This window comes from Bos indicus x Bos taurus, chromosome 4 (assembly GCF_003369695.1).
Source record: "Bos indicus x Bos taurus breed Angus x Brahman F1 hybrid chromosome 4, Bos_hybrid_MaternalHap_v2.0, whole genome shotgun sequence".
Classification (NCBI taxonomy): Eukaryota; Metazoa; Chordata; class Mammalia; order Artiodactyla; family Bovidae; genus Bos; species Bos indicus x Bos taurus.
The window spans coordinates 20,289,230-20,313,203 of NC_040079.1; the positions used below are offsets into that span (position 1 = coordinate 20,289,230).

The following is a 23,974-nucleotide window of genomic DNA, read 5'->3' on the forward strand; positions in this document are numbered from 1 at the left end:
CTCTCTGGGTCTGTTTCCTCACGTTATGAGAAAGTAAATGCAAAATACAACATTCCCGGTATGCAGAAGGCACTCTCCACAGTTTGGTTCCTTTCTCCTTCCCTTTGAGAGGAACCCAGAGAAAGTAGCCCCACCAATTGTGCAGGCTCTGAGCCTCCTGAAAGGCCATCACAAACTGGAGTTCTATTAGGATTTGTGCCAAAGAGGCAGAAAATCGAAAGGCTGTCAGTCGGTCCCCTGGGAAAGTAACCCTGGTAGCAGTGAATCTTTAGAAGATTCACAGAGGGCCATGAGTCATGGGGCCAGTGGGGGACCGTCGCCCAGGTCTAGCAGTGTCTCAGATCTTCTGCAGGTCTCCCTCCTTGATCAACAGAGGAAAGGGAAACACTGATTCCACCACCAAGCTGCCTCTCAGCTGCCTGGGACCATGAGCGGGCAGTGAGGAAGGTCCAGTTCAGCCAGCCCTGGCCTTCCCAGCAGTGCTTCCACCTCCCGCGAAGGGGCAGCACCTCCACCCATCACCAGGGTCCAAGCCCTCCCTGTCCCTCCCAGAGGGCACTCTGCTCCCGAGTCACAAGCCCAGCAGAGCTTCCCTGTCCTCCGGGAGAATTAGTGTCCACGAGGGCTGGGGTCCAGGACGAGGACTAGGTTAACCAGAAGCACAGGGCTTTTCTTCCAGCAAATGGTCAGAGAGGAAAGATGGTCCTTCTGCAGCACAGAACTCATCAGTCAGACACAAGGAAATCTCCGTGGGGGAACAAGAGAGAAGAGGGCAATGGAGCTGGCTGCCTTCTGGCACAGCTCTTATCTTACCAAAGTGCTCCTAGCAGGGTTAAAAAATCAAATAATATTGAAAAAGATCATAATAAAAAAAAGAGCTGTCTCTTCCACCTACCTCCCCCAACCCAGAGCCAAAAACTTAACTTTCCTAACTGCTTCTTCTGGTATTAAATGCCACAGACCTATATAATATTCCTATATTAACTGTGGCTTCCCAGGTGGCGCTAATGGTAAAGAACCTGCCTGCCAAAGCAGGAGACATAAAAGAGGTGGGTTTGATCCCTGGGTTGGGAAGATCCCCTGGAGGAAGGCATGGCAACCCATTCCAGTATTCTTGCCTGAAGAATCCCATAGACAGAGGAACCTGGTGGGCTACAGTCCACAGGATCGCAGAGAGTTGGACACGACTGAAGCGACTTAACACACACATATTAATTGTTATCACTTTTAGACATTATCAATTATCTTCTGACTATAGTCAATGAGGGTTTTGTACTCTTACATCACCCAATTCTCCTCCATCTCTCAGTACAGGCATATAATTCAGTAATCAAATTTCAACACAATGGTTATATAAATTCCATCTACTTCAAACATCACAGAATTTACTATATTTGCATTTCCTTCCCTGTTCAGTTTTGATTTTTCTTGCAGTCAGAAGTGTTATTGTTTTCTCACTTTAAGAGAGTTTCTAAGTTAGGAGTTCAACTTTTCTATATCTTTTCCTTTCAGTTTATATCATGGTCCCATTGTTGGGAACAACTCTATTGTATGTGACTCAGTATTTACTGAGTGTCTACTTTTGCAATTTATCCTATTAGGTGTTAAGAGATATAGAAACATGTTCTTTGGCCTTTTGCAGCCTAGAATTCAGTTAAGAGACAAGAGCTGCTGCGGCTGCTGCTAAGTCGCTTCAGTTGTGTCTGACTCTGTGCGACCCCAGAGACGGCAGCCCACCAGGCTCCCCTGTCCCTGGGATTCCCCAGGCAAGAACACTGGAGTGGGTTGCCATTTCCTTCTCCAATGCATGAAAGTGAAAAGTGAAAGGGAAGTCGCTCAGTCGTGTTCGAGTCTTAGCGACCCCATGGACTGCAGCCTACCAGGCTCCTCTGTCCACGGGATTTTCCAGGCAAGAGCACTGGAGTGGGGTGCCATTGCCTTCTCCGAAGAGACAAGCGAGGCACACAAAAAAGAAACAGTGCGAGCATGAAGCGACGATTTGAGCATCGCCCTGTGCCCTCTGTAATGCGTGTGGAGTTAATAGGACCCACAAGGAATGTTCTGGAGCTAGAGGCTAGAGGCACACAGAAGGTTTTCTGGGTGGGGCACCAGGCCTGAACTGGCTTTGAAGTCTCATCTAGGCGGAGATAAGAAGTGAATATTCCAAGGGAGGGGATCAATGAAGAGATGGTCCTGGACCCCAAACATAGGAAACATCTTTGAACAGGACTCGGTCTCAATTTTCTCATTATTAAAATGCAAGGAGAAGCTGGCAACTGGTACTATGGTTGTTTGAGAGAAAACCCCTTATCTTAGGAAATAAACACTGAAATACTTAGGGATAGAGGGCCAAAATGTTTGTAACCTTCAAATGGTTCAGAAACAAACAAAAATGGATACAGTGTAGGATGTTCCTTGCACTACTATCATTTTGGGACCCTTTGGAACTTTGTAATTATTTGGCAAGTTATAAAGACACCTTCAAGAACTCTGTCTTAAGGAAATAATCACATTCATATAAACTTAATGATTTAAGCAGAAAATTATTGTTTGTTCCATTGTAGCAAAGAAAGAAAGAAAAGAAATCAACTTAAATATTCAACAAAAGGAAAATGGCTAAGAAAATTCTATAGTACTTCATGCTGCCAGGAGCATGGATTTTTCCAGTAAATTTAAGTCTCAAAAGAAAATGATCAAAGTACAATGTCAAATGATAAAACAGAGGATAAAAGCCAGCACATATAATATAATTCCAATTATGTATCTATATAGACATTAAAAATTGAAGAAAATATACCACAGTATTAACAGTAGTAAGATTGAAGGTAATTTTATATTTAAGTTTTCTATATTTTAAAGTTTTCCATAGTGAACAGGTGTTTTCTAATAAGAAAATGAACATAGTTTTATAAAAACTAAAGAAAATAAGATTAGTGGACAGACCCAGGGTTATTTTCATAATTTTTAAGGACATAGCTCAGTTGGTAAAGAATCCGTCTGCATTGTAGGAGACCCCAGTTTGATTCCTGGGTCAGGAAGATCTGCTGGAGAAGGGATAGGCTACCTACTCCAGTACTCTTGGGCTTCCCTTGTGGATCAGCTGGCAAAGAATCCACCTGCAATGAGGGAGACCTGGGTTTGATTCCTGGGTTGGGAAGATCCCCTGGAGAAGGGATAGGCTGTATTCTGGCCTGGAGAATTCCATGGACTGTATAGTCCATGTGGTCGTAAAGAGTCGGACACGACTGAACGACTTTCACTTCACTCACAAGATAGAATTGTTAATGTTTATTTTTTGAAATCATATTCATAATGGGTGTTTTTCATATCTCTTAAAAAGTGGAGAAGACTATTTACCCCATAGAGTTATTGGCAGGATTAAATGAAATAATCTTTGTAATGTGCTTAGCCAACTCACTGGAAAAGCCCCTCATGCTGGGAGAGATTGAAGGCAAAAGGAGAAGAGGGTGGCAGAGGATGAGCTGGTTAGACAGCATCACTGACTCACTGGACATGAACTTGAGCAAATTCAAGGAGATAGCAAAGGACAGGGAGGCCTGGCGTGCTGCGATCCATGGGGTTGCAAAGAGTCGGACACGACTTGGTGACTGAACAGCAAAGCAGCACAGCACCCGCTCAAGGTAGAATATATATATGTAATATTGTTGTTGTTTAGCTGCTAAGTCATGTCTGACTCTTTTGTGACCCAGAGACTGTAGCCCACCAGGCTCCTCTGTCCATGGAATTCTTCAGGCAAGAATACTGAAGTGGGTTGTCATTTCCTCCCCCAGGGGTTCTTCCCAACCCTGGGGATCAAACCCCAGTCTCCTGCATTGGCAGGTGGATTCTTTACCATTGAGCCAGCAGGGAAGCCCATATATGTAATATACACCATAGCTAGCTATTTTAATAAACCTCATCTCCCTGCTTCTTGCTTGCCAGCCTGTAGTGGACAGTGAGTTTAGTCGGACGGGGGCTGGGCCCCGGGTCGGGTAGGGGTGACCCACCCTGGCCTCCGCAGGTGGCGGGCGAGTACTTCAAGAACACCACGCTGCTGCTGGTGGGCGTCATCTGCGTGGCCGCGGCCGTGGAGAAGTGGAACCTGCACAAGCGCATTGCTCTGCGCATGGTCCTGATGGCTGGAGCCAAGCCGGGCATGTGAGTCACACTTAGTGCATCTCCCCAGCTCCCAGTGGGCCCCCTGGACACTCAGAGGGATGTCCGCTTGAGGTTTTCTACCAAAAGGGATGGGAGGACACCAGGGCCGTGAGGCTCCCTCCTCCCCTGCAGGGCTCCCGGTGCAGCGGGTTACAACATCTAAGGGGCTCATTCAATAAAACAAGATGGACCAACATAAACTGTTTCCCAACCTTTTTTCCGGTGCATCAGGTAACAGGCTGGATGAGGAAGCGGTGTCTTCTCCTCTGTCATCTAAGGAGGCGTGGCAGTTTCCTGCCAACCACCCCCAGCTCTTGTTGTCACTGGTTCAGACCACAGGCCTGTCAAACGTGGCGTCTGACCTGATCTGCAGTCCCTCCGCTGTCTCCTCTTCTCTCTTTGCTGTCAGGAGGGGCACCTGGGAATGTGTAGGAGGTCAGGACTGATGGTCTTGTGTAAACTCACTCCCACTCTGTTGGATAAAAACTGTGCCCCTCCCTTTGGAACACTGTCCTCACCTCCTTCTAGCTTAAAACTTTCTTGCAACCCTTTTTCCCTGGTTCCTTTGGAAATCCAACAGAGCATAAATAAATAATATGGTATTCGTTTTCAACATTAGTCATTAGATGAATACAGGTTATAATTCAAAAGATGTTCCCGTCTCCCACTTAACCACAGCTTTAACTCACAGCATAATTCTCAGTAATACCCCCTCACTTAGTAATACCCCCTAACTCAATAATAACCTAATATTGTACCCCACACTCGACCTGCTGGACACAGTTTGGCACTTCCCCACATGATATTTGGACTCTGCAGCTCTTTAAAACCCCTGAATACCATCTTTGAGAATTTTTATCCCATTGTGTTTCCACTCATCTCTGTTCACCGTACCTCCCACCCCCGTGGGGCCCTCTGTTTGCTGGTGAGGGTCCAAATTAGACAAACTGTTGTCTCCATCAGCCTAAACAGAGGCGGGCTCTGGCACCCACCCAGTCGTGATCCATAGGCTAGACACGCCGGCCCCAAACTGCACAGTCGGTGACCCCACCTACGGTGATCCACGCGGGACGTCTTTGCGTTGACTTCTCTTACGAAATGAGAACTATGTCTGTGCACAGTGCATGTCTTCAGAGTCAGGGAGAACTTGAATGTTCTCTGTGTTAGCCTTTCTCCAAGCCTCAACTCTTTAAGATACCAGCTTGAAAAAGTGCACACAGGGAAACTGAACACTGGGGCCTTTGAGGGCTAAGCTTGCCACGTGTTAGTAGTGGAACAAGTACAAGCGGAACCATGAGCTTCATCCATTCATCTCTATTTGGTCGCTAATAACTATGGTGACATGGCTGCAAAGCAAGGAATGTGAAGGTATTCAGAGGTTTGCTGGCTGCAAGGGCCAAAAAAGAATTCCTTTATACCCATACAAAAAAACACACATCAAGCTAACGTCATCGAGCTCTCTCCACAGAGAGATGAGGAATCAGTTAAGTCCATGCCCTGTGACCCTATGACCAAAGCTACTCTTTGCTTAAGTAAGGGCTTTTTCTGGTGGGGGGCGGAAATGCCAAGGCCACACTAGCCCATGAAGTGTGCTTCACTCATTCAACACATCTTTACATCTTTAATGTTTACTCTGTGCCAAGCCCTGGGAGTACCAAGTATGAAATAAAACCCCAGTGTTCGGATAAATGCCAGCACTGGTGGGTTGGTAGGAGGCCCTGGGGAGCCCCGTGAGGTCAGAGGTTGGACCTGGGGAGGTGGGCGTGCTGTGAGGCTACCCCCCACCCCAAACCCCTCCCTGCCTTCCAGGCTGCTGCTCTGCTTCATGTGCTGCACCACGCTGCTGTCCATGTGGCTCTCCAACACATCTACCACTGCCATGGTCATGCCCATCGTGGAGGCCGTGCTGCAGGAGCTGGTCAGTGCCGAGGAGGAGCAGCTCGTGGCTGGCAACTCCAGCGCCGAAGAGGCCGAGCCCATCAGTACAGTTTGCTGGAGTTCATCTCCCCCTTGCTCCTCCACCCCTCCTCCAGTGACACCGCCCAGCTCGGCACCCACTCCCTCCACCCCCCCTCACCTGCTTCCCTCCCCTCGTCTTCTGATGTCCCCCTCACCTGCCCTTTATCCCCTAACCTCCAGCCCTGCTCATCCAGAGGCTCCCTGTGACTCCCATTCCCAGCTGTTCCTTCTTGCCCCGCTTCCAGCACCCTCTGCTGCTCCCTGCCCCCTGATGCTCCAGGATTAGCCCAGGACCCCAGGCTTTTGTCTGTGTCCCTGAGTCTCACCACATCCTCAGAGGGGAGGGAAGGGGAGTTGCCAGGCACCAGGCCCAGTGGGAGCCTGCATGCTCCTGGGTCCCCCTAGTCCAGCCCCAGCCCGGAGTCCCTGCCCTTCAGGGTCAAGTCCGGACTCCATGTCTCACTTTCTGCTTTCCTTTGCTGCTGTAGATCTCGATGTAAACAACAGCCAACCTCCCCTGGAACTCATCTTCGTCAATGAAGAGTGAGTATGACTGCCCTCCTCCCAGACAGAGCCCCGCCAGGTCCATCCCAGAGGTCAGGAAAGAGCCTGGGGAACAGCCCTTTCAGCTGGGTGGGCCACACTCACAGCTTAGCACACCACCAGCCCCGCCCGCCCTGATTTCCTCTCTGCCCAAGATCCTGAGGGCAACTCCCTTCAAAACGGTACTGCAGGGCTCAGAGAAGAGGGGGAGAGACTATGCTGAACCTGATGGGACATACAGACTGTACATACATCTCCCAAGTAGAATTTCATCTAAATTGATGTCCCTCTTGGGAGAATGATATTTTTTAAATCTATCAATGAAGAAAGTCTTGCATATTAGATATCGATGGAGACTCTTAGAGAACCACAAAGTATTTTATAGGTATTAGATATGGTCTTGCTAGGTTTGGTCTTGTTACATACGGCAAGGAAAAATTAAGTGGCATGTAGGGGATAATAGGACAGTTGGTGAGAGCACCACGTGATGATGAAAACAAGCTCTTTTAGAAAAGGAGAAATCTGGTCTCACTCATGTGAGGCAGATTCATGAACAGCTGATTTCTTCTGGACATCTGATATCAATATATGGTCTTCAAGGAAGACTGTGATGAATAGGGCATTTTAAAAGTTGGATTTGTACTAGAGCTCCATTGCGTAATTTGCTCTTTTCATAAAAAAATGGGGAACCCACAGTGAGTGAGACCAGCACCATGTGGAGAAACAGATGTGGGGGACCCTCCTCCCACCACTGTTACCGATCATAATACACTGGCCTTCCCTCCCCACCCTTGATGATGTCTCAGGCAAATCCCACAGCTCCTTCCAGATATTAGAACAATCTCATTTTCAGATATTCGGCCATCTGGTCCAGGCTCGTGTCAAAACTTCACTCTCATTTGAAGCTTCTCCCCACACTCTAGTGCTCACACTCAAGCCCCCGTAAGCCTAGGTCTGCAGGATGAGAGGTGACCGTGAGCGGGGGAGACGTCTGGCTTTTTCTCCGTCTTCCTCTACCTTCCCCTCCCCTCACCAACCCTCTCTGCTACTTCTGACTTCTCCAGGGTCAGGACAGAGGCTGTAAGGAGCAGGAAAGATACAGGGGCACAGAGGGTCTTGGCTGGAGGTTTTGGAGAGTGCGGCCAGTGCCCGGGGACTCAGGTCCCTACTCTTTCGCACATCAGACATTTCCCTTCAGCGTCTTCAGTGTCCCCTGGAGGCCACCTCTGCACAGGACCCGATGGCATGAGGGGCTCTTGGAGAACTGCTCAGCCTCCTTGGTTCTGTGTTCTGGTGGCTCAGTCCCTAGCCCTTTCCATCTGGGGTTGCCTCTGCCTCTGTGGTGGGGCCTTTCACAGTGAGCAGCGGCCCAGCCACCCTCCCTGTGGGGCTCCCCCTCAGCAGGAAGCACTGGACACCGAAAGCACTAGCTGCTCCTGGTGCGGGCGTCCTTTCCCTTCTCACTCTGGCCTCCTGGGCAGCGCTCACTGGCCTCTTGCCCTTGTTCTTTTCCAGATGAAAACACATGTCCCAAACTCCAAAGCCGAAGCTCAGGGTGTCCCTGGACTCTCTCAGCAGCACTGGGGGTGGGGGGTGGGTGTCTGGGGAGGGGGTTGCCAGGGTTGGTGGTGGTGAGAGGGCGGCAGGATGGCAGTCTGAGGGGCTCCTCGCCAGCCTCCTCACCCGATTTGGGAAGGAGGACAGGGGAATATCACAATACTCCCCCCAGGCTGACAACGCCCTCCAATGAACGCTTCCCTCCGAGCTCCACCAACTCCTGATAGAGCCTGGAGGTGGGTGACGGCCGCAGGGCCCCACATCCTGCCTATGTGTCCAGCACCTCACTGGCTTTCCCAGTGGCTGAGCTCACGGGACCCACTGTCCTCAGAGCTAAGACGGACCAGAAACGTGCCTTTAATGCTGAGTGGAAGTCAGTAAGGCTGGTGTTACATCCCCACCTTCCTCTGTCCCCAAGGCAGAGCTGGAGAGCAGCCGGGGTGGGAGGGACTCGGCACCCACGGTGACTCCCACCCTGGGGGGTGCAGCTGCTACTGAGAAGCTCGCCCCTCTCTCCTGTGCCTTTTACCACATGTGGCCCTGGCCCTCCCTGCTCCTGTTCGCCTTAGAGAAGCATTTCACGTTTCTCCTTCTAGATGGTCAGCCCATGAGACCACAGTCCAGGGCCCCAGGCTCTCCAGGCAGGCAGACATGTTCCTCTCTGGTGCCATCACTTAGTACCCAGGCCCCCCGGGGAAGCTAGTAACCTCCCTCTGCCTAGACTCCTACCCTGTAAGTGTAGGTAACAGTACCTGCCCCACAGATCTGCTGTGAGGATTAACAAGGTCATGAGGATTGAAATCCATTCATGAGTGCTCAGCTCCATGTTAGCTATTATTAGGAGTCTCGGTTTCCCTTCAAATGCAACACCCTGCCCTTGTCCCCACAAATCCTTACCACATCTCTCAAAGGTGAGATTTGTCTTCTTTGTAGCCAAGAACACCCAAGTCTAGAAGGGTCCTTTATACCAAAACCCAATGTGGGGAGAATCCCCATCTCAGCCATTCTGGGCCACTGCTGTTTTCCCCACCTTCTTTGTTCTCTTCCAGCACGTCAAATGCAGACTTCAATTCCCTGATGCAGAACAAGGTATGGCCTTGGGTTTCCTCTGTGCTTTGAAATACTTAAAAGACCCTCAAGATGACTCATGGGGCCTTCCCTGGCAGTCCAGTGGTTAAGATGCCGCCTTTTCATTGCAAGGGGTGCAGGTTTGATCCCTGCTTGGGGAACAGAGATCCTGCAAACTGCACCGTGCAGCCACAAAAAACATTTATACAAAAAAAAAGGTAACTCAAAGACAGAGATGCCTGGCAGCTTGTCGAGAACCCAGTGACCTTCTCAGATGGGAGGGCACAGAGGTGCTCACCTGAGCCTGGACATGTGAGGCTTCGAGCAGTTCTGAACCCCAGGCCTGGTTTCTGGGCTTAGCTTCACAAAGGGACAGGCTAACTAACCTTTCCTCACAGAAACCCAATAGTCAGCCATCCACGGATTCACCCTTAGACTCCTTTCAGGAGGGGTTCATTTACAAAAATCATACTACAAAAGGGGACAGTTTAAGGTGAAAGTCAAGTTGCCCACACACTGCTCAGCCTTGCCCCTCCCCTGGGGCTGGTTTTACATCACTTCTCACCTCAGTCCCAATGGATGGGCCTTGATGGGTCCAAACTATGGACTTGGTTGTGTGCATTTTCTTTTTCATTTTCTCTGTGTTAAAATGAAGGGTTCTTCATGAGCTAATGGAGTTCTAGAAAGCTAAGCTCTCCTCTAGGACAGAGCCATGTTTTTCCATATTTCAAAAGCCTCTTCATATGGGGAGCTTGGCTCCAGTCAGACAGGAACCTGTGAAAGGGAGGCAGGCACAGTGGGGTGGCTGTCTACCAGCTGTTCACCCTGGCTCTGCTCCCCAAGTCCCCAGGGAGGGGAGACAGAGGCATGGTGCCCCCCAGGGTGATCCAGTGGCTTCTCCAGACCCCACATCCTCCTCCTGATGGTGTGATGGTCTTTGTCCTGACAGAACCGGAATGGTGTGCCCACAGTCACCAACTCTGCCGAAACAGCAAACCTCCCAGGCAGGAAGCAGCACCCATCCCAGGTAATGGAGAAGTACCTCCTGATCCTGTTTCCTTCGTGACACACCCAAGCTCCCAGGGGTCACTGTTCCTGCAGCTGTGAGGGTGTCAGGCAGGCAGGCTGTCACCAGGCCATTTTAGCCACCTGTGTGTGAGGTCTGTGTGTGCCGCAGAGACAAGGCATCCCACTCACTGCTGACTTCGGCAAGTTATCCCACTGCCCGAGCCCCAGTCTCGTCAGCTTTAAAACTGAGGCTCAGTCTAGATCAGAAGTGTCCACACTACTCCTCAAAGGTGCTTTGGGGCCACTGCAAATATTGTGTTCACATATCCTGAGATTTTTAAGGCAACTGCTTTTCTGTTCCCTGATTTTCCTGGAACTTTTATCACTGAAACAAAAATGCAGAAGTAAAACAGATGTGAAAGCTGGCGTCACACTGCAACTCTTACTTATAACCCTAGATTTTAAGTTTTTGTGTTCATCAAAATCATCTCAATTATGTGACATCTGTCTCATCATAAACAAATACCATTGTTTATTGAATACCAAGCACTGTGCCATGCATTTGCCCTCTAGTCTTGGCCCAATGAGGTAGCAACTTTGAACTGCATTTTTACAGAGATGCAGAGAGATGTACCCAAGGCTTTGGAGCTAATAAGAGGAGAACCTTGATTCAAATGCACTTTCAGTTAAAACATCGATATATGCCCATTAAACGCTGTATTTGTTTCCTGTATTGGAGGTCCATGTCAGTTTTCATTAGGAGAAAGGATCATGGGAAACCACTGGACCAGAGACTCTCTGAGGTCTTCTCTAACTCTTATAATCAAGGACTCTTTCAGGAGAATGTGGAAGGCTCCAGCCTTTTCTGGGCCCTTGTAGGAAGATGGGGCAGAGGTTATGGGCTTTGAGAATTGTGGCAGGGTGGCCTCTGCCCCCCGGTCTCCCCATGGCCTGGCCTGGTGACATTTGTACCAGGCTACTCCTAGTCTCATGGACCTGGCAGGACAGAGGGGCACTGGCTTCTTAAGCCCAGAGCTGAGATCAGAGGTCAGAAACCTCTGACCCTGAAAGGCCGTCACGTGGACCATGCAGGGCCTGAGAAGACCAGGGCAAGGCTGAGATTCCTATGCAAATTGAGGGGGAAGAGAAAGAGGGGAGGAAAAATCAATAGGCAAGAAGAAGTGAGAAAGAAGGGAGGAGAGAAACACACTTTGACTCTCTGTCCAGTGAAAGCTGGACTCTTTCTATAATGCAAAGCTTATTTTTTAGTCATTTCCCAACCAGGACTGTATTGTAACTCCACAGAGAATAACCATCTTCTATTTGGTACTTAAACATGAAGTGGAGAGCAGTCAGTTTTACTGGAATTCAAGTAAAAAACATAACTGTTAATATTCATAACAACAAAAATAACAATATTAATAGCTTACCATTTGTTAAATACCAGGAAGGGTTCCAAGTACTTTCTATTTACTCTTTACAACAACCTGGCAGAGGAAACTGGATTTTCCCCATTTCATAGAAGAAAAACTATAGTTCAGATGGGGATGACCTAGCAGGGCAAGAGTAGAACTAGGACTGGGACCCATCTGACACCCAAGCTCAGAACATTTCCACTGCACAATGGTCTTTCATGCTTTGTGGGCCAGAAGCCCAAGTTGGGTTAGAGAAATTCACTGACTTTCCTTTGGTAGGAAAAGCCACCAGTCCTCACCCCCAGCTCCAGGAACCAGGAGCTCAAAAGAAAGTACAAGTCCCAGCATGACCAAATGATCTGCAAGTGCCTCTCTCTGAGCATCTCCTATGCCGCCACCATCGGGGGCCTGACCACCATCATCGGCACCTCCACCAGCCTCATCTTCTTGGAGCACTTCAACAAGTGAGTAATCCACTTGGTCAACAAGTATTTACAAACCATCATGTGTCAGGAACAGACCCAGCTGCTAAGGATATGACAGAAAATAGAATCAGAGCAGCTTTTGTACCAAGGGCCAGAGAAATGATCAAGTCATTACAGTAAAATGTGATGAGAAGGGTGGGATTCTGCAAGGGTGGTGGGAGCGGGTGGGGGAATAGTCTAGAGGGAGGAAATGCCTCCCCAAAGAGGTGACAGTGAAAGTAGAGACCTGGAGCCTGAGCTGGAGTAAACGAGACAAAGGGAGATCTTCCAGACAAAACAGTGTAGGAGGCTCAGAGGCAAGAGAGCAGAGAAAATAAAGACAATGGCAGAGGGCAAAAGGAGGCCAGGGAGGTGGATACGCAGACTGCACAGGGCCTCACAAGGCCCATGAAGGAACTTGGACTTCATGCGAAAAAGCTGGGAGAAGCCTTTGAAGAATTATAGGCAGGGAGTGAGGTGATCACATTTACAGTTTTGAAAATGCATTCTGAATTTTTAAAATGGACAATGGAATTTGGGAAGGAAAAGGCGGAGGACGATCCAGGCTGCTGCTGCCGGTGCCCAGGACAGACCTGATGGCGGCCTGGATAACAGTGGAAGGAGAAATGGCCTGAACTGAGCGAGCTTCTGAGGTCGGATTAGGAAAAGCCTGAGAGAGGGGAAGCCCTGGACTCATTTTCAGAGTCGGGGCTTCAGCAGCTGGGGAAACAGAGCTGCCCTTGACCTACACGAGGGTAAAGATGAGGAAATGCTGATAAAGAAGTGGACATGTCCGGGTGGACACGTCCCTGGATCTCAAGAGCCATTTTTAGGCTAAAGACACAGATGTGGAGTCGGGGTGGCCACCTGTGTCACCCCCAGGCCACCAGGCTCACAAGGGCCTCATGTGGGTTTTAAGGTCCTGCTGTCAGTGAACAAGCGGCCCTACATTTGCCTTTTGCACTGGGCCCCACAAAGTAGATGATGGCTGGTCCTAGTGACTTGCATATGGAACCTGAAGCCCTAAGAGTGACGGAGATTACTCAGGGAGAACACACAGAGTAAGGAGATCAGGGGAATAAACATTAAGCACAAACATTTAGGGACTTCCCTGTTGGTCCAGTGATTAAGACTCTGCCTTGCAATGCAGGGGACATAGGTTCTATCTCTGGTCGGGCAACTAATATCCCACATGCCTCAGAGCAATGAACCCACACACCACAGCTCAAGAGTACAGGCACCGCAGTGAGAGATCCCCTGTGCTGCAACTAAGACCTGACACAGCCAAATAATAGGTAAATAATTTTTTAGAAAAACATTTAAATTAGACTAGAAAAGAGAGAATAAAACAGTATCAGACAGAGAAGAGGAAAATCTAGTGTCATTCTACCCAAAGGAAGAAAGTGGTCCATATTGTTTAAAGTTGTTGACTGACCAGGCAAAGTAAGGACAAAAATGTATCCATTAGATTTCATGATATGGAGGTTACTGGTGATCTAGGCAAGAACAATTTGGTCAAGTGACCTGAAAAGAAGCCAAATTTCAGTAGTTTGAGGAGTAAGATGGAAATGAAGAAATGCAGAGTTGGCTGTGAAGGGAAGGGGAGAGATGGGGTGATAATAAAGGGAGGGTAAAGCATGGCAAATAAATGGAGAAACAATGGAAATAGGCACAGACTTTATTTTCTTGAGCTCCAAAATCACTGCAGATGGTGACTGCAGCTATGAAATTAAGACGCTTGCTCATTGGAAGAAAAGCAATGACAAACCTAGACAGAGACATTACTTTGCCAACAAAGGTCCATATGTCAAAGCGATGGTTTTCCAGTACTCATGTGCAGATATGAGAGTTGCACCATAAAGAAAGCTGAGCGCTGAAGAATTGATGCTTTGGAACTGTGGTGTTGGAGAAGACTCTTGAGAGTCCCTTGGTCTGCAAGGAGATCAAACCAGTCAATCCTAAAGGAAATCAATCCTGAATATCCACTGAAAGGACTGATGCTGAAACCGAAGCTCCAGCACTCTCCACCTGACAATCTGTGAAGAGCCAACTCGTTGGAAAAGACCCTGATGCTGGGAAAGATTGAAGGCAGGAGGAGAACATGAGTTTGAGCAAGCTCCGGGAAATGGTGAAAAACAGGGAAGACTGGCGTGCTGCATTCCATGGGGTCACAAAGAGTTGGACATGACTGACTAACTGACAAAGCGGGGTCAAGAATGGGCTTTTAAGATGAAAGACATTTAAGCACTGATAGGAATGATCCAGATGAGAGAATAGTTAAACACCCGAGAGAGGGGATGACTGACAGAGTGATGGCACTGAGAAAACCAGAGGGGATGGGATCCAAGCAGGGAGAGAGGAAGGAAAATGAGGAAGGAGATGGGAGGAGGAAGGATCCAGCAAAGTTTAAGACCTAATTCCCCAGGACCTGAGCTCTTCACACCACAGTACTCTGCCCAAGCTCTGAGTTTCTGCCCTTCTGGTTTAGTTTCTGGGACAATTCCTATTCCTTTAGTCTATGTCTTGGGTGGTAAATTTATCAGAATCTTTACATAAATTAAGAAGAAACAGATCTGAGTGAGTCTCCTGAGTGTGATGTTTATACACTTCCATGATATCAATTTTGGTGGCTTGGATGCCATTTTAGCTTATTTCATAATTCTTGGCCGGGCTCAGTACAGCTGCCACTGTCAAGTGACTTCTCGATAATATATTACCATACTTTTATCATTAGCTGTACTGTTAACTCTGCTGTATGTCTTCTTAAGGACCATTTAGCTTCAGTTCAGTTCAGTTCAGTTCAGTCGCTCACTCGTGTCCGACTCTTTGCGACCCCATGAATCGCAGCACGCCAGGCCTCCCTGTCCATCACAAACTCCTGGAGTTCACTCAGACTCACGTCCATCAAGTCAGTGATGCCATCCAGCCATCTCATCCTCTGTCGTCCCCTTCTCCTCCTGCCCCTAATCCCTCCCAGCATCAGAGTCTTTTCCAATGAGTCAACTCTTCGCATGAGGTGGCCAAAGAACTGGAGTTTCAGCTTTAGCATCATTCCTTCCAAAGAAATCCCAGGGTTGATCTCCTTCAAAATGGACTGGTTGGATCTCCTTGCAGTCCAAGGGACTCTCAAGAGTCTTCTCCAACACCACAGTTCAAAAGCATCAATTCTTCGGTGCTCAGCCTTCTTCACAGTCCAACTCTCACATCCATACATGACCACTGGAAAAACCATAGCCTTGACTAGACAGACCTTTGTTGGCAAAGTAATGTCTCTGCTTTTGAATATGCTATCTAGGTTGGTCATAACTTTCCTTCCAAGGAGTAAGCGTCTTTTAATTTCATGGCTGCAGTCACCATCTGCAGTGATTTTGGAGCCCCAAAAAATAAAGTCTGACACTGTTTCCACTGTTTTCCCATCTATCTGCCATAAAGTGATGGGACCAGATGCCATGATCTTCGTTTACTAGCCCCCAAAATACTACATGGAAATCCACCCTTTTCTAACCACTGACCTGGTTCTTTCCCTTCCAGCCAGTATCCAGCTGCAGAAGTGGTCAACTTTGGCACCTGGTTCCTCTTCAGCTTCCCCATCTCCCTCATTATGCTGGTGGTCAGCTGGTTCTGGATGCACTGGCTGTTCCTGGGCTGCAAGTGAGTCCTGGGGCTCTGAGAGTAAGGCTCTCCCATCCCTCCAGGGCCATGGCCCAAGCCCCGAGGGTGACACCTAACTGGGAGCTGCCAAGTAACCATCAAGGATGCCCAGAAGAGAAGGCAGTGGAGTAGACGAGGACTCAGGCATCATGTTTTCTAGAGACTCCAAACACACATGGACTTTGCACCTCTCTATGAGCTCTGTGATGTAGTGTTCCTAAGGTCAACTGACTGGTTAGAGGAAGGGCTGGATTCATAAAAGGTCTGAATCGGAGAGTAGTTAATGTAGTTTCATGGAGAATAATTTGAACTAATTTCTAAAGAAATGACTCCAAGTAGAAGTTGCCTTAGGCTTAATTTTATAGACGTGACTGATTTATACTTAATAGTTGTATGAAATATGCTTATATCACTCAAAATAACATTAGACATTCCTCTTACAATACTATTTCTAATATTAATCTACTTAGCCAGCTTTCCATTACTGATGCTTGCTCCAAATTTGATCAGTTTCAAACACATAAAGGAAAGATATACCAGATGTTTTGCTATTAGTCCAGGGGACCCAACTTTCCCACTGCTCAGGGAATGTTCTCTGAGCTTTTTAAAAAAATAATTCAAGACAATCGTCAAATCAATGACAACTGTATACTTCTATGCTCCCAGTATTGCTAATTGAAAACTTATACCCACGTTCACCCCAAACAACCCTGTCTCTAGACAGATACACACACACACGCTGTGTGCTTGAAAAAAATAAATATACAAGCGTCTACATACATATGCTGCATCACAATGATTCTCACTTATGTAAAGGATGAGTGTGTAGGGACTTTCCTGGAAGTCCAGTGTCTAAGACTCTGCATTTCCAATGCAGGGGGCACAGGTTCGATTCTAATTTGGAATAGAACAGGATCCCACAAGCCACACGGTGCAGCCTAATTAATTAGGTAATTTAAAAACCCAACTGGGAACGGGGGAAAGATGAGTGTGTAGAAACAACCAAACATAAACACCCTCACACAAGTCCATGAGACATGACTTCACATTTATATACCAGAGATTCACCGGGAAGCTGGGGAGAAGGCTGCTGAGGGGCTGTGTTATCTTGGCAGACGAAGTCGCATGATAGGTGGGATGAGGGGACAGAAGAACCGTCACAGCCAGCCAGTAGTTTAGTGTTTGCTTAGACTTGCTCTCCACTTGCTTTCAGAAGTGGCCTTCATTCCTCTGCTCATTCTTCCCTTCTCAGTTTTAAAGAGACCTGCTCTCTGAGTAAGAAGAAGAAGACCAAAAGGGAGGAGTTATCAGAGAAGAGGATCCAAGAGGAATATGAGAAGCTGGGAGCCATTACGTAAGAATCAGCCCTTCCCCCTTTTTCTCTTTCCCCAGGAGAAAATCACAGCAGGTAAAGTGCGCAAAGCAGCAGCCTTGTTCTCGGTGGCCTCCTGAGCTGGGGGAGTTTTCCTTAAGTACAAATAGAGGTGCTATTTAATGCCAAAGTCAAGCTGGCCCCCAGGCCCTAGGGGCCACCCTTCCCCGTTGCAGTATTCCAAGTAGTTGAGCAGAAGCTGCATCTCAGGTCTCCAGTCCTGGAACCCTGATCGCAAGAGCATCCCGAAGCAAAGGGAGGAGGCCAAGAGGAAAGTCCCCGTTCCTGGAGGAGGTCTTCCTGTTTTCTCTTCTAGCTACCCGGAAATGGTCACTGGATTCTTCTTCGTCCTGATGACCGTGCTGTGGTTTACTCGGGAGCCTGGCTTTGTTCCTGGTTGGGATTCCTTCTTTGAAAAGTAAATGATACCATCTTTGTGAATGACCGCCTCACCTGAACTCTTCAGGCAGTACCCACCAGGGTCCTCTCCTAGACTCTTAGGAATAGTCAGGAACCCAGGAAGCACTCTGTCCTCTTAAAAATTCCCCTTTCTTAGGGAAGTTGCAGTGCAGTCTCTGGAAGAAAATAGACTTTGGAGTCTGCCTCCAGGGTTGGGGTCAGGAGCTGCCACTTACCATCCACATGACCTTGGTCTTGTTACTTAAGTGCTTGTTTCGAGAGTGAAAGGAGAAAATGTAGAGTAAAATACCACCTGTAAAGGCTATGGTCACAGTGGCCGAGGTGTGTCCTGCCCCCCATATTTCCGAGGGCCAGGGCCACAGGCCACAAGCTCTCAGCGCCAGCTTGTGACCCTCCCAGGAAAGAGAACGCCTCCTTTTCTCTTCTCCTCTATCTAAAATAACTCCTGCTCACTCCTTCCAACAGGTCCATAAATTCACACTAAGACATCTACCCTAGCCAGGCCCTGCCTCCAGACATTAAATCCACCAGTGGATGGCATGGGAGCAGCTGGCCAGAAGGAAGGCTGAAGTCCCCACTAGACTAGGTGCCCTGGAAAGGCACCACGTTCAGACAGGCTGTCCCGGGCCCGGTGTGACCCCTGGGCCTCCTGACTCTCCTCCTCAGCTCTGCTTGTCTCTGGCAGGAAGGGCTATCGCACCGATGCCACGGTCTCTGTCTTCCTTGGCTTCCTCCTCTTCCTGATTCCAGCGAAGAAGCCTTGCTTCGGGAAAAAGAGAGATGGTGAGAGGAGTTCAAGGGAAGAGTCGGGCCTGGCTCCAGTCAAATAATGGTCTAAGTTCAGAATTTCTGGAAGGAGCCTTACCAAAGCCCTTCTGACTCCTCCCGGCGTAGCAGAGTATCCTCTCGTTCAACAACGAGACCCCTGTCTCCACGAATCACACCAGGAGGGTTCACCTGGCTCTGCCTCCCTGTCATCTAGGGGAGGACCGGGGGCCCTCGCTGGGCATGGAGTCCATCATCACGTGGAAGGACTTCCAGAAGACCATGCCCTGGGAGATCGTCATTCTGGTGGGAGGAGGCTATGCCCTGGCTTCTGGCAGCAAGGTAACCCTTGAGTCGTCTTATTGGGCCAAGTATTTTTCATTATGTAAAGTATGTAAAGCCAGTGGCTTTACCTAGTGAGTCCTTATGGTTCTGGGAGGGAAGATTAAAAGGTGCATCCAAGTCTCTGGGAAGGGAAGCCAGGAATGGACATCATGTCCCACCTGGAACGTCTAAATGTCAGTACTGGGAGCAGAGTTAGAGTCCCGGCACACAGGCATGCACACCTCGGGTATGGGCCCACACCGCTGCAGACAAGAGAAGTCCTGGACTTTGTAGCCATCTCCTTCTGGGGATCTGACAGTGGTGAGAGGTGTAAGGGCCCAGAGATGCCCCAGACTGATCCCTCAGTTAGTCTGTATGCCTGTCCTGGGGCCTTTTGGAGAATGTATGCTAAAGTGGGTGTAGATGCCCCCCGATTTCCTGAGTGGGAGGATTTGGGATGAGATCTTTGAAAGGGGGCTGGTGGGAAAGAGTTGATGTTCCTAAACCTTTCCTGAAGTAAGCAACTGTTAATAATCAGGTTAAGGTTCTGTTTGCTCCTCTGTCTTCTCTGTGTTTAACATTAACCCATCCTCAACTCGGCTCAGTTTTGACTGCCCAGTGTGTGGGCCTCAGTGCTATCTGCATCAGTAATGAGGTCCCTGGGTCCTCCGCTTGGAAGGAGCCATGGAGGACACTGGGTCCCCTAGCCCACCCAGGAGAGACTTCTTCCCTCCAGGACACCCTGGCTGACAGGGACAGCCCTGCACAGCCAGCAGAGAAGTCACTCTTGACTTTCAGCTCAGGTCTTCTGGATGTCTTCCACTCCTTGGTCTGGCTTTCTTCTCAGGAACCCTCTCCTCAGTAATAATTATTAAAATAATAAAGACACATTATGTTCCCCTAGATCATGTTTTCTTCCAACTAAAACTCCCCCAGTTCCTTTAACCATTCTTCATAAGGGTATTGTCCCCTGACAACACTGGTCTCTCTCCTTAGGACTCATTACACTTTGCCTTTGATCAAACACAGTCCAGGGGTGGTCAGTCTCCTGCAGAGTAGAGCAGTTATTAATAATAACTCAAGTCCCATCCTTTATTTTATGGAAGCTTTTACAAGGCTTCATTGGCACTCATGTCAATGTTTACACTGAAACCACAGTCAACTAACACCCTTCGTTCTTTTCATTGTTAGCCATCATTAAGCTTCAAGCCCTTCAATCAGTTCTGTATATATGCTTTCAATATTTCTGACTCCAAGTTCATAATATCATGTTTATCCTTGTTGAATTTCAGTGGTTAGTTTTGGCCACTGAGCCCAGCCTGGCAAGATTCATTTTTTTTTTTTTTAACTAAAATTGTACATGTACAGTTGGTATGGCTATAAAACCTACTCACTCTACTACTTTAATAATATAATTTAGATACAGTATGTGTGATTCCTCCTGAATCTGAAATAATTTCAGAGTCTTAACAGTAGTGAGGAAAACTCAATAAAAATGTTTTCATACCAAGGGTTTAAAAAATAAAAAGTAAAGGTTTCTTTTATTGTGTTTTTTCCCCTAACTTTACAGTCTAATTTATAAGTTTATTTCAAATTATAGTATAAGCTAGTTCTCCTGGAAAAAAAAAATGCCCTTATTTTGCTTTACTTACAAGTACTATTGGAGAACATGATAAATAATACTCCAATTCTTTATAAAACATACTGCTTCCACTCAGCTAACTTCTCTGCCTCCTCTGTCTTTGTCTGGTGAGCAGAGTTTTATGTGTCACAAGCAATAGAAATTACAGAGGTTTGAGGCACTGCACCCACCATTAATTGAGGTAGTCCTCACATATTGTATTTACAGCTCTCAGTCAGTGGAGAAAAAAAAAAAAAAAAGGAAGTGGCTCAAGGTAAAAATGGCTACATGAGAGAATTCTGAAGCCCTCTGGTTAGCAGTTGTCTACGAGCATGCCATGAAGTGGCCCAGGTGCTGTGGAGATGAAATAAGCTTTTGATGAACTTGGAGAAGAGAAAGAGAGGCCTGCTGACAACACAGTGAGGCCGTCCTTAATAGCAGAACACGAGTAAGGCCTGCAGCTTGAGCAATCCTAGAATGTCTCACCCTGTTTCTTGCCCTAGTCCTCATTTCTTCATTGCATTTGCAGCCTGGAGGGTGAACAGGAAAAGTCAGAGCATGTCAACTAGAGAAGGGAGAAGGGGGAGGGTGGGAGAGCTGGAGAGTGCATACGGCAACCTGGGGTTTTTTAAGGACATAAGCTCAACTGTGCCCTTCATTTTTAGGGGATGGGGAGAACCCTCATCACTGGCAGATGAACATCTTCCAACCAAATGAATTACTCCAAATGGAAATATTCATTTATTTGAGTTGATGTGTGTAGGTGTTGCTAATGGAAAAGGTTCAAGCCTTTATTTCATATTGACAAGAAGTATGGGTAGATGGTAGATCCTGATGTCAGCTGTGATGAGACCTGAACCCAACACAGGCTGAGGCTGAATGACCATTTCCAGGCTAGTGAGGTGGCACCTTCGCCACAACATGGAGACAGACCTGTAATTCCTCTCTCCCTCATTACTCATGTAAAATTTCTAATGCCCAGCCCTGCCTACTCAGGCCCCAAAGACCAGAGGAAAAGTTACTATCCCAACATGGTGATAATTTGTTCCCTTTCCTGGGTGATAATAGAAATAGATTTCAAAAGCAGGAATAAGGATTACACGTGGCAACCTGTGCAAAGGGCACTGTTGAGTGAACGGGCAGCATGACACTGTTGGAAGCTGGAGAAAGAGTGGCAGGTGCGAAGCTGAGTGGCCCACCACCCCCAAGGTTTCCAATCCCCGCCAAGTTGCCATAGCGCCAAGGACCACAGCAAGTGGAGGCTCTCCGTGCCCTGTGACAACGACTGACCAGGCGGCTCTAAGACTAAACGTGCAATCAATTAAAAAAAAAAAAATTTGCTGAGACCCTTGTGGTCCAGTGGCTAAGAGTCCACACTCCCAGTGCAGGGGGCTCGGGTTTGATCCTTGGTCAGGCAACTAGATCCCGCATGTTGCAACTAAGACTCAGCACAGCTAAATAAATAAATATTAAAAAAAAAAAAAAGAATCTGCTGGGCCATGCAGTGACTTAATCATTTAAAAAAAAAAAAAACAAACAGGAATGCCTGTGGATCCAGCCTGCCTAAAAATAGGGAGGCAAATTAGATGGCTCCTGGTGGTCCTGTCCAGCACCCACCATCCCTGACCTTCTGGAGGCTGAGTGCCACTTTCTCCTCACTGCACTGCCTTGTCTCCCTGCAGACCTCGGGCCTCTCCACGTGGATCGGGCAGCAGATGCTGTCTCTGAGCAGCCTCCCACCGTGGGCTGTCACCCTGCTGGCATGCATCCTGGTGTCCATTGTCACAGAGTTTGTGAGCAACCCAGCCACCATCACCATCTTCCTGCCCATCGTGTGCAGTCTGGTGAGTAGAGCAGGGCTCTGAGACGTCCAGTAACTGATAAGTAAAAAGATAATAAAAGCAAGAGCTCTAGAAACCCTTTCCCAAAAGTCTACGCTTAGTTTAGGGGAAGTTCTGAATGGAAACAAGAATGGACAAGATAACTGTAAAACCCTAGGATTCTAATACCCCACAATCCCCATCCATCTTCCTCTCCTATGGAAGTGAAGTGAGTCACTCAGTCGTGTCCAATTCTTTGCGACCCTATGGACTATACAATCCATGGAATTCTCCAGGCCAGAATACTGGAGTGAGTAGCCTTTCCCTTCTCCAGGGATGAGACCTAACAGGAGGGTGGGAGAAATAGCTACAGAAAATGGAGACAAAATGTTCCCAGAAGTACTCTCAGCTGCAGAGACCAAAACCACAGCTCTGTCATCACTGCCTCCACCCAGCTTCTCTGTCCAGGAGATTCTGAGAATTATGAGCAATGCCAGCCTCATTCCTGGGTCTCAGAACAATTTGTGATTAATGGAGTAGGTGTTTGCGCAGTCGGATGGTGGGGGTGGAGCCACTGGCAGATCTCAGCCTGGCTAAGCAGCCCCAGAGGTGATCCACCAAACACAATGCTGCCTCCATCCCATTCTGTGAGGCGGAACCTGTAAGGTGAAGGCTCTTCCTCATCACCAACAAGATAATATCTTCCTACTCTATCAGCCCCAAACTCCTCCCACTCAGCCACTCTCTGCTCACTGCTCCCTCCAACTTCTCCCTCTCCTCAGCCTGCCTGTGTGAGTGCAGGAATGCACTTAAAACGTGGTACCATTGAGGGTAAGACCACAGGTTCCCACAGGTTCAAGTCCCACATAAGGCAGTTATTGTACCTTGGGGGAAAAAAAATGTAGTTCTGCACGCCAAGAGCGAGAGATGTCTACCTCCATCAATGCAACTTATTCATGAGATTTGTGTTGCAAGAATTTCTCAGCTGAAGCATCAAAATTTAAAACTACTCCCTTAGACCAGCACCAAGAAATGAAACATCCCTTCTAGTAGGGAGGCAACTTGGAGTCCATGTTTCCATGGGGAGTGAGCAGTAGGGACCCATCCAAGGAGCCCGGGACTACGTGCTTTTGAGGGCATGGTTTAACTGTCCGTTGCACATGGTATCCAATCAAGGGCAGCTGACACCCAACCATCATTTAGGCACACTCGTGATGGTAAGCATGGCAAATGCAAGTCTAACCTCCATGCTAATGGTTCTGTGAATTCTCTTTTCCTAGTCTGAAACTCTGCAAATAAATCCACTCTACACCCTGATCCCGGTCACCATGTGCATCTCCTTTGCAGTGATGCTGCCAGTGGGCAATCCCCCCAATGCCATCGTCTTCAGCTATGGGCACTGCCAGATTAAAGATATGGTGAGTCGTGGGTGGCCTCTTCCCACTAGGCCCACCTGCCATGAAGACAGGGATGACTGGCCCTATATAGCTTTCTAAAGTTTATTATTTTATAGGCAGTACCCCTGATCTGTGTTAGCTCAGCCCCAGGGTGGCAGAAAGAATGGTTCTGGTGAAAGGTTTTCCTTTGGTCCACAAGCACCAAGAATAGCAATCATGTGCTCTCCCGAGCCCTAATCTGGGAAAAGAGTGGGAACGTAGACAGAAAAGGCTGGGACCGACCCGGGGTGTGACCCACTCTGGAAGCCGAGAGCTTGTTTTAGTCTTTGCTCAGTTCCTGCACTGAACTGTGGGGATTTGGCCCAGAGTTGCTGGCTTATTCATAAAAGGTTAAGTGTGAGACACTTCATGAACTGAGGGTGAAAGATACTT

General features: G+C 48.1%; 1 protein-coding gene across 1 annotated transcript in view; it reads left to right on the top strand.

Moving 5' to 3' along the window:
• SLC13A4 (solute carrier family 13 member 4) overlaps positions 1–23,974 on the top strand; it is a 42,454-nt gene that overhangs the window by 17,080 nt on the left and 1,400 nt on the right. The window contains exons 3-15 of the mRNA XM_027538905.1: positions 4,022–4,158; positions 5,968–6,140; positions 6,606–6,660; positions 9,267–9,306; positions 10,235–10,312; positions 11,988–12,172; positions 15,704–15,823; positions 17,076–17,177; positions 17,512–17,613; positions 18,301–18,398; positions 18,598–18,722; positions 22,008–22,169; positions 23,426–23,563. Coding sequence (XP_027394706.1) covers positions 4,022–4,158; positions 5,968–6,140; positions 6,606–6,660; positions 9,267–9,306; positions 10,235–10,312; positions 11,988–12,172; positions 15,704–15,823; positions 17,076–17,177; positions 17,512–17,613; positions 18,301–18,398; positions 18,598–18,722; positions 22,008–22,169; positions 23,426–23,563 — 1,515 coding nt within the window. The remainder of the gene's footprint in view (positions 1–4,021; positions 4,159–5,967; positions 6,141–6,605; positions 6,661–9,266; positions 9,307–10,234; positions 10,313–11,987; positions 12,173–15,703; positions 15,824–17,075; positions 17,178–17,511; positions 17,614–18,300; positions 18,399–18,597; positions 18,723–22,007; positions 22,170–23,425; positions 23,564–23,974) is intronic.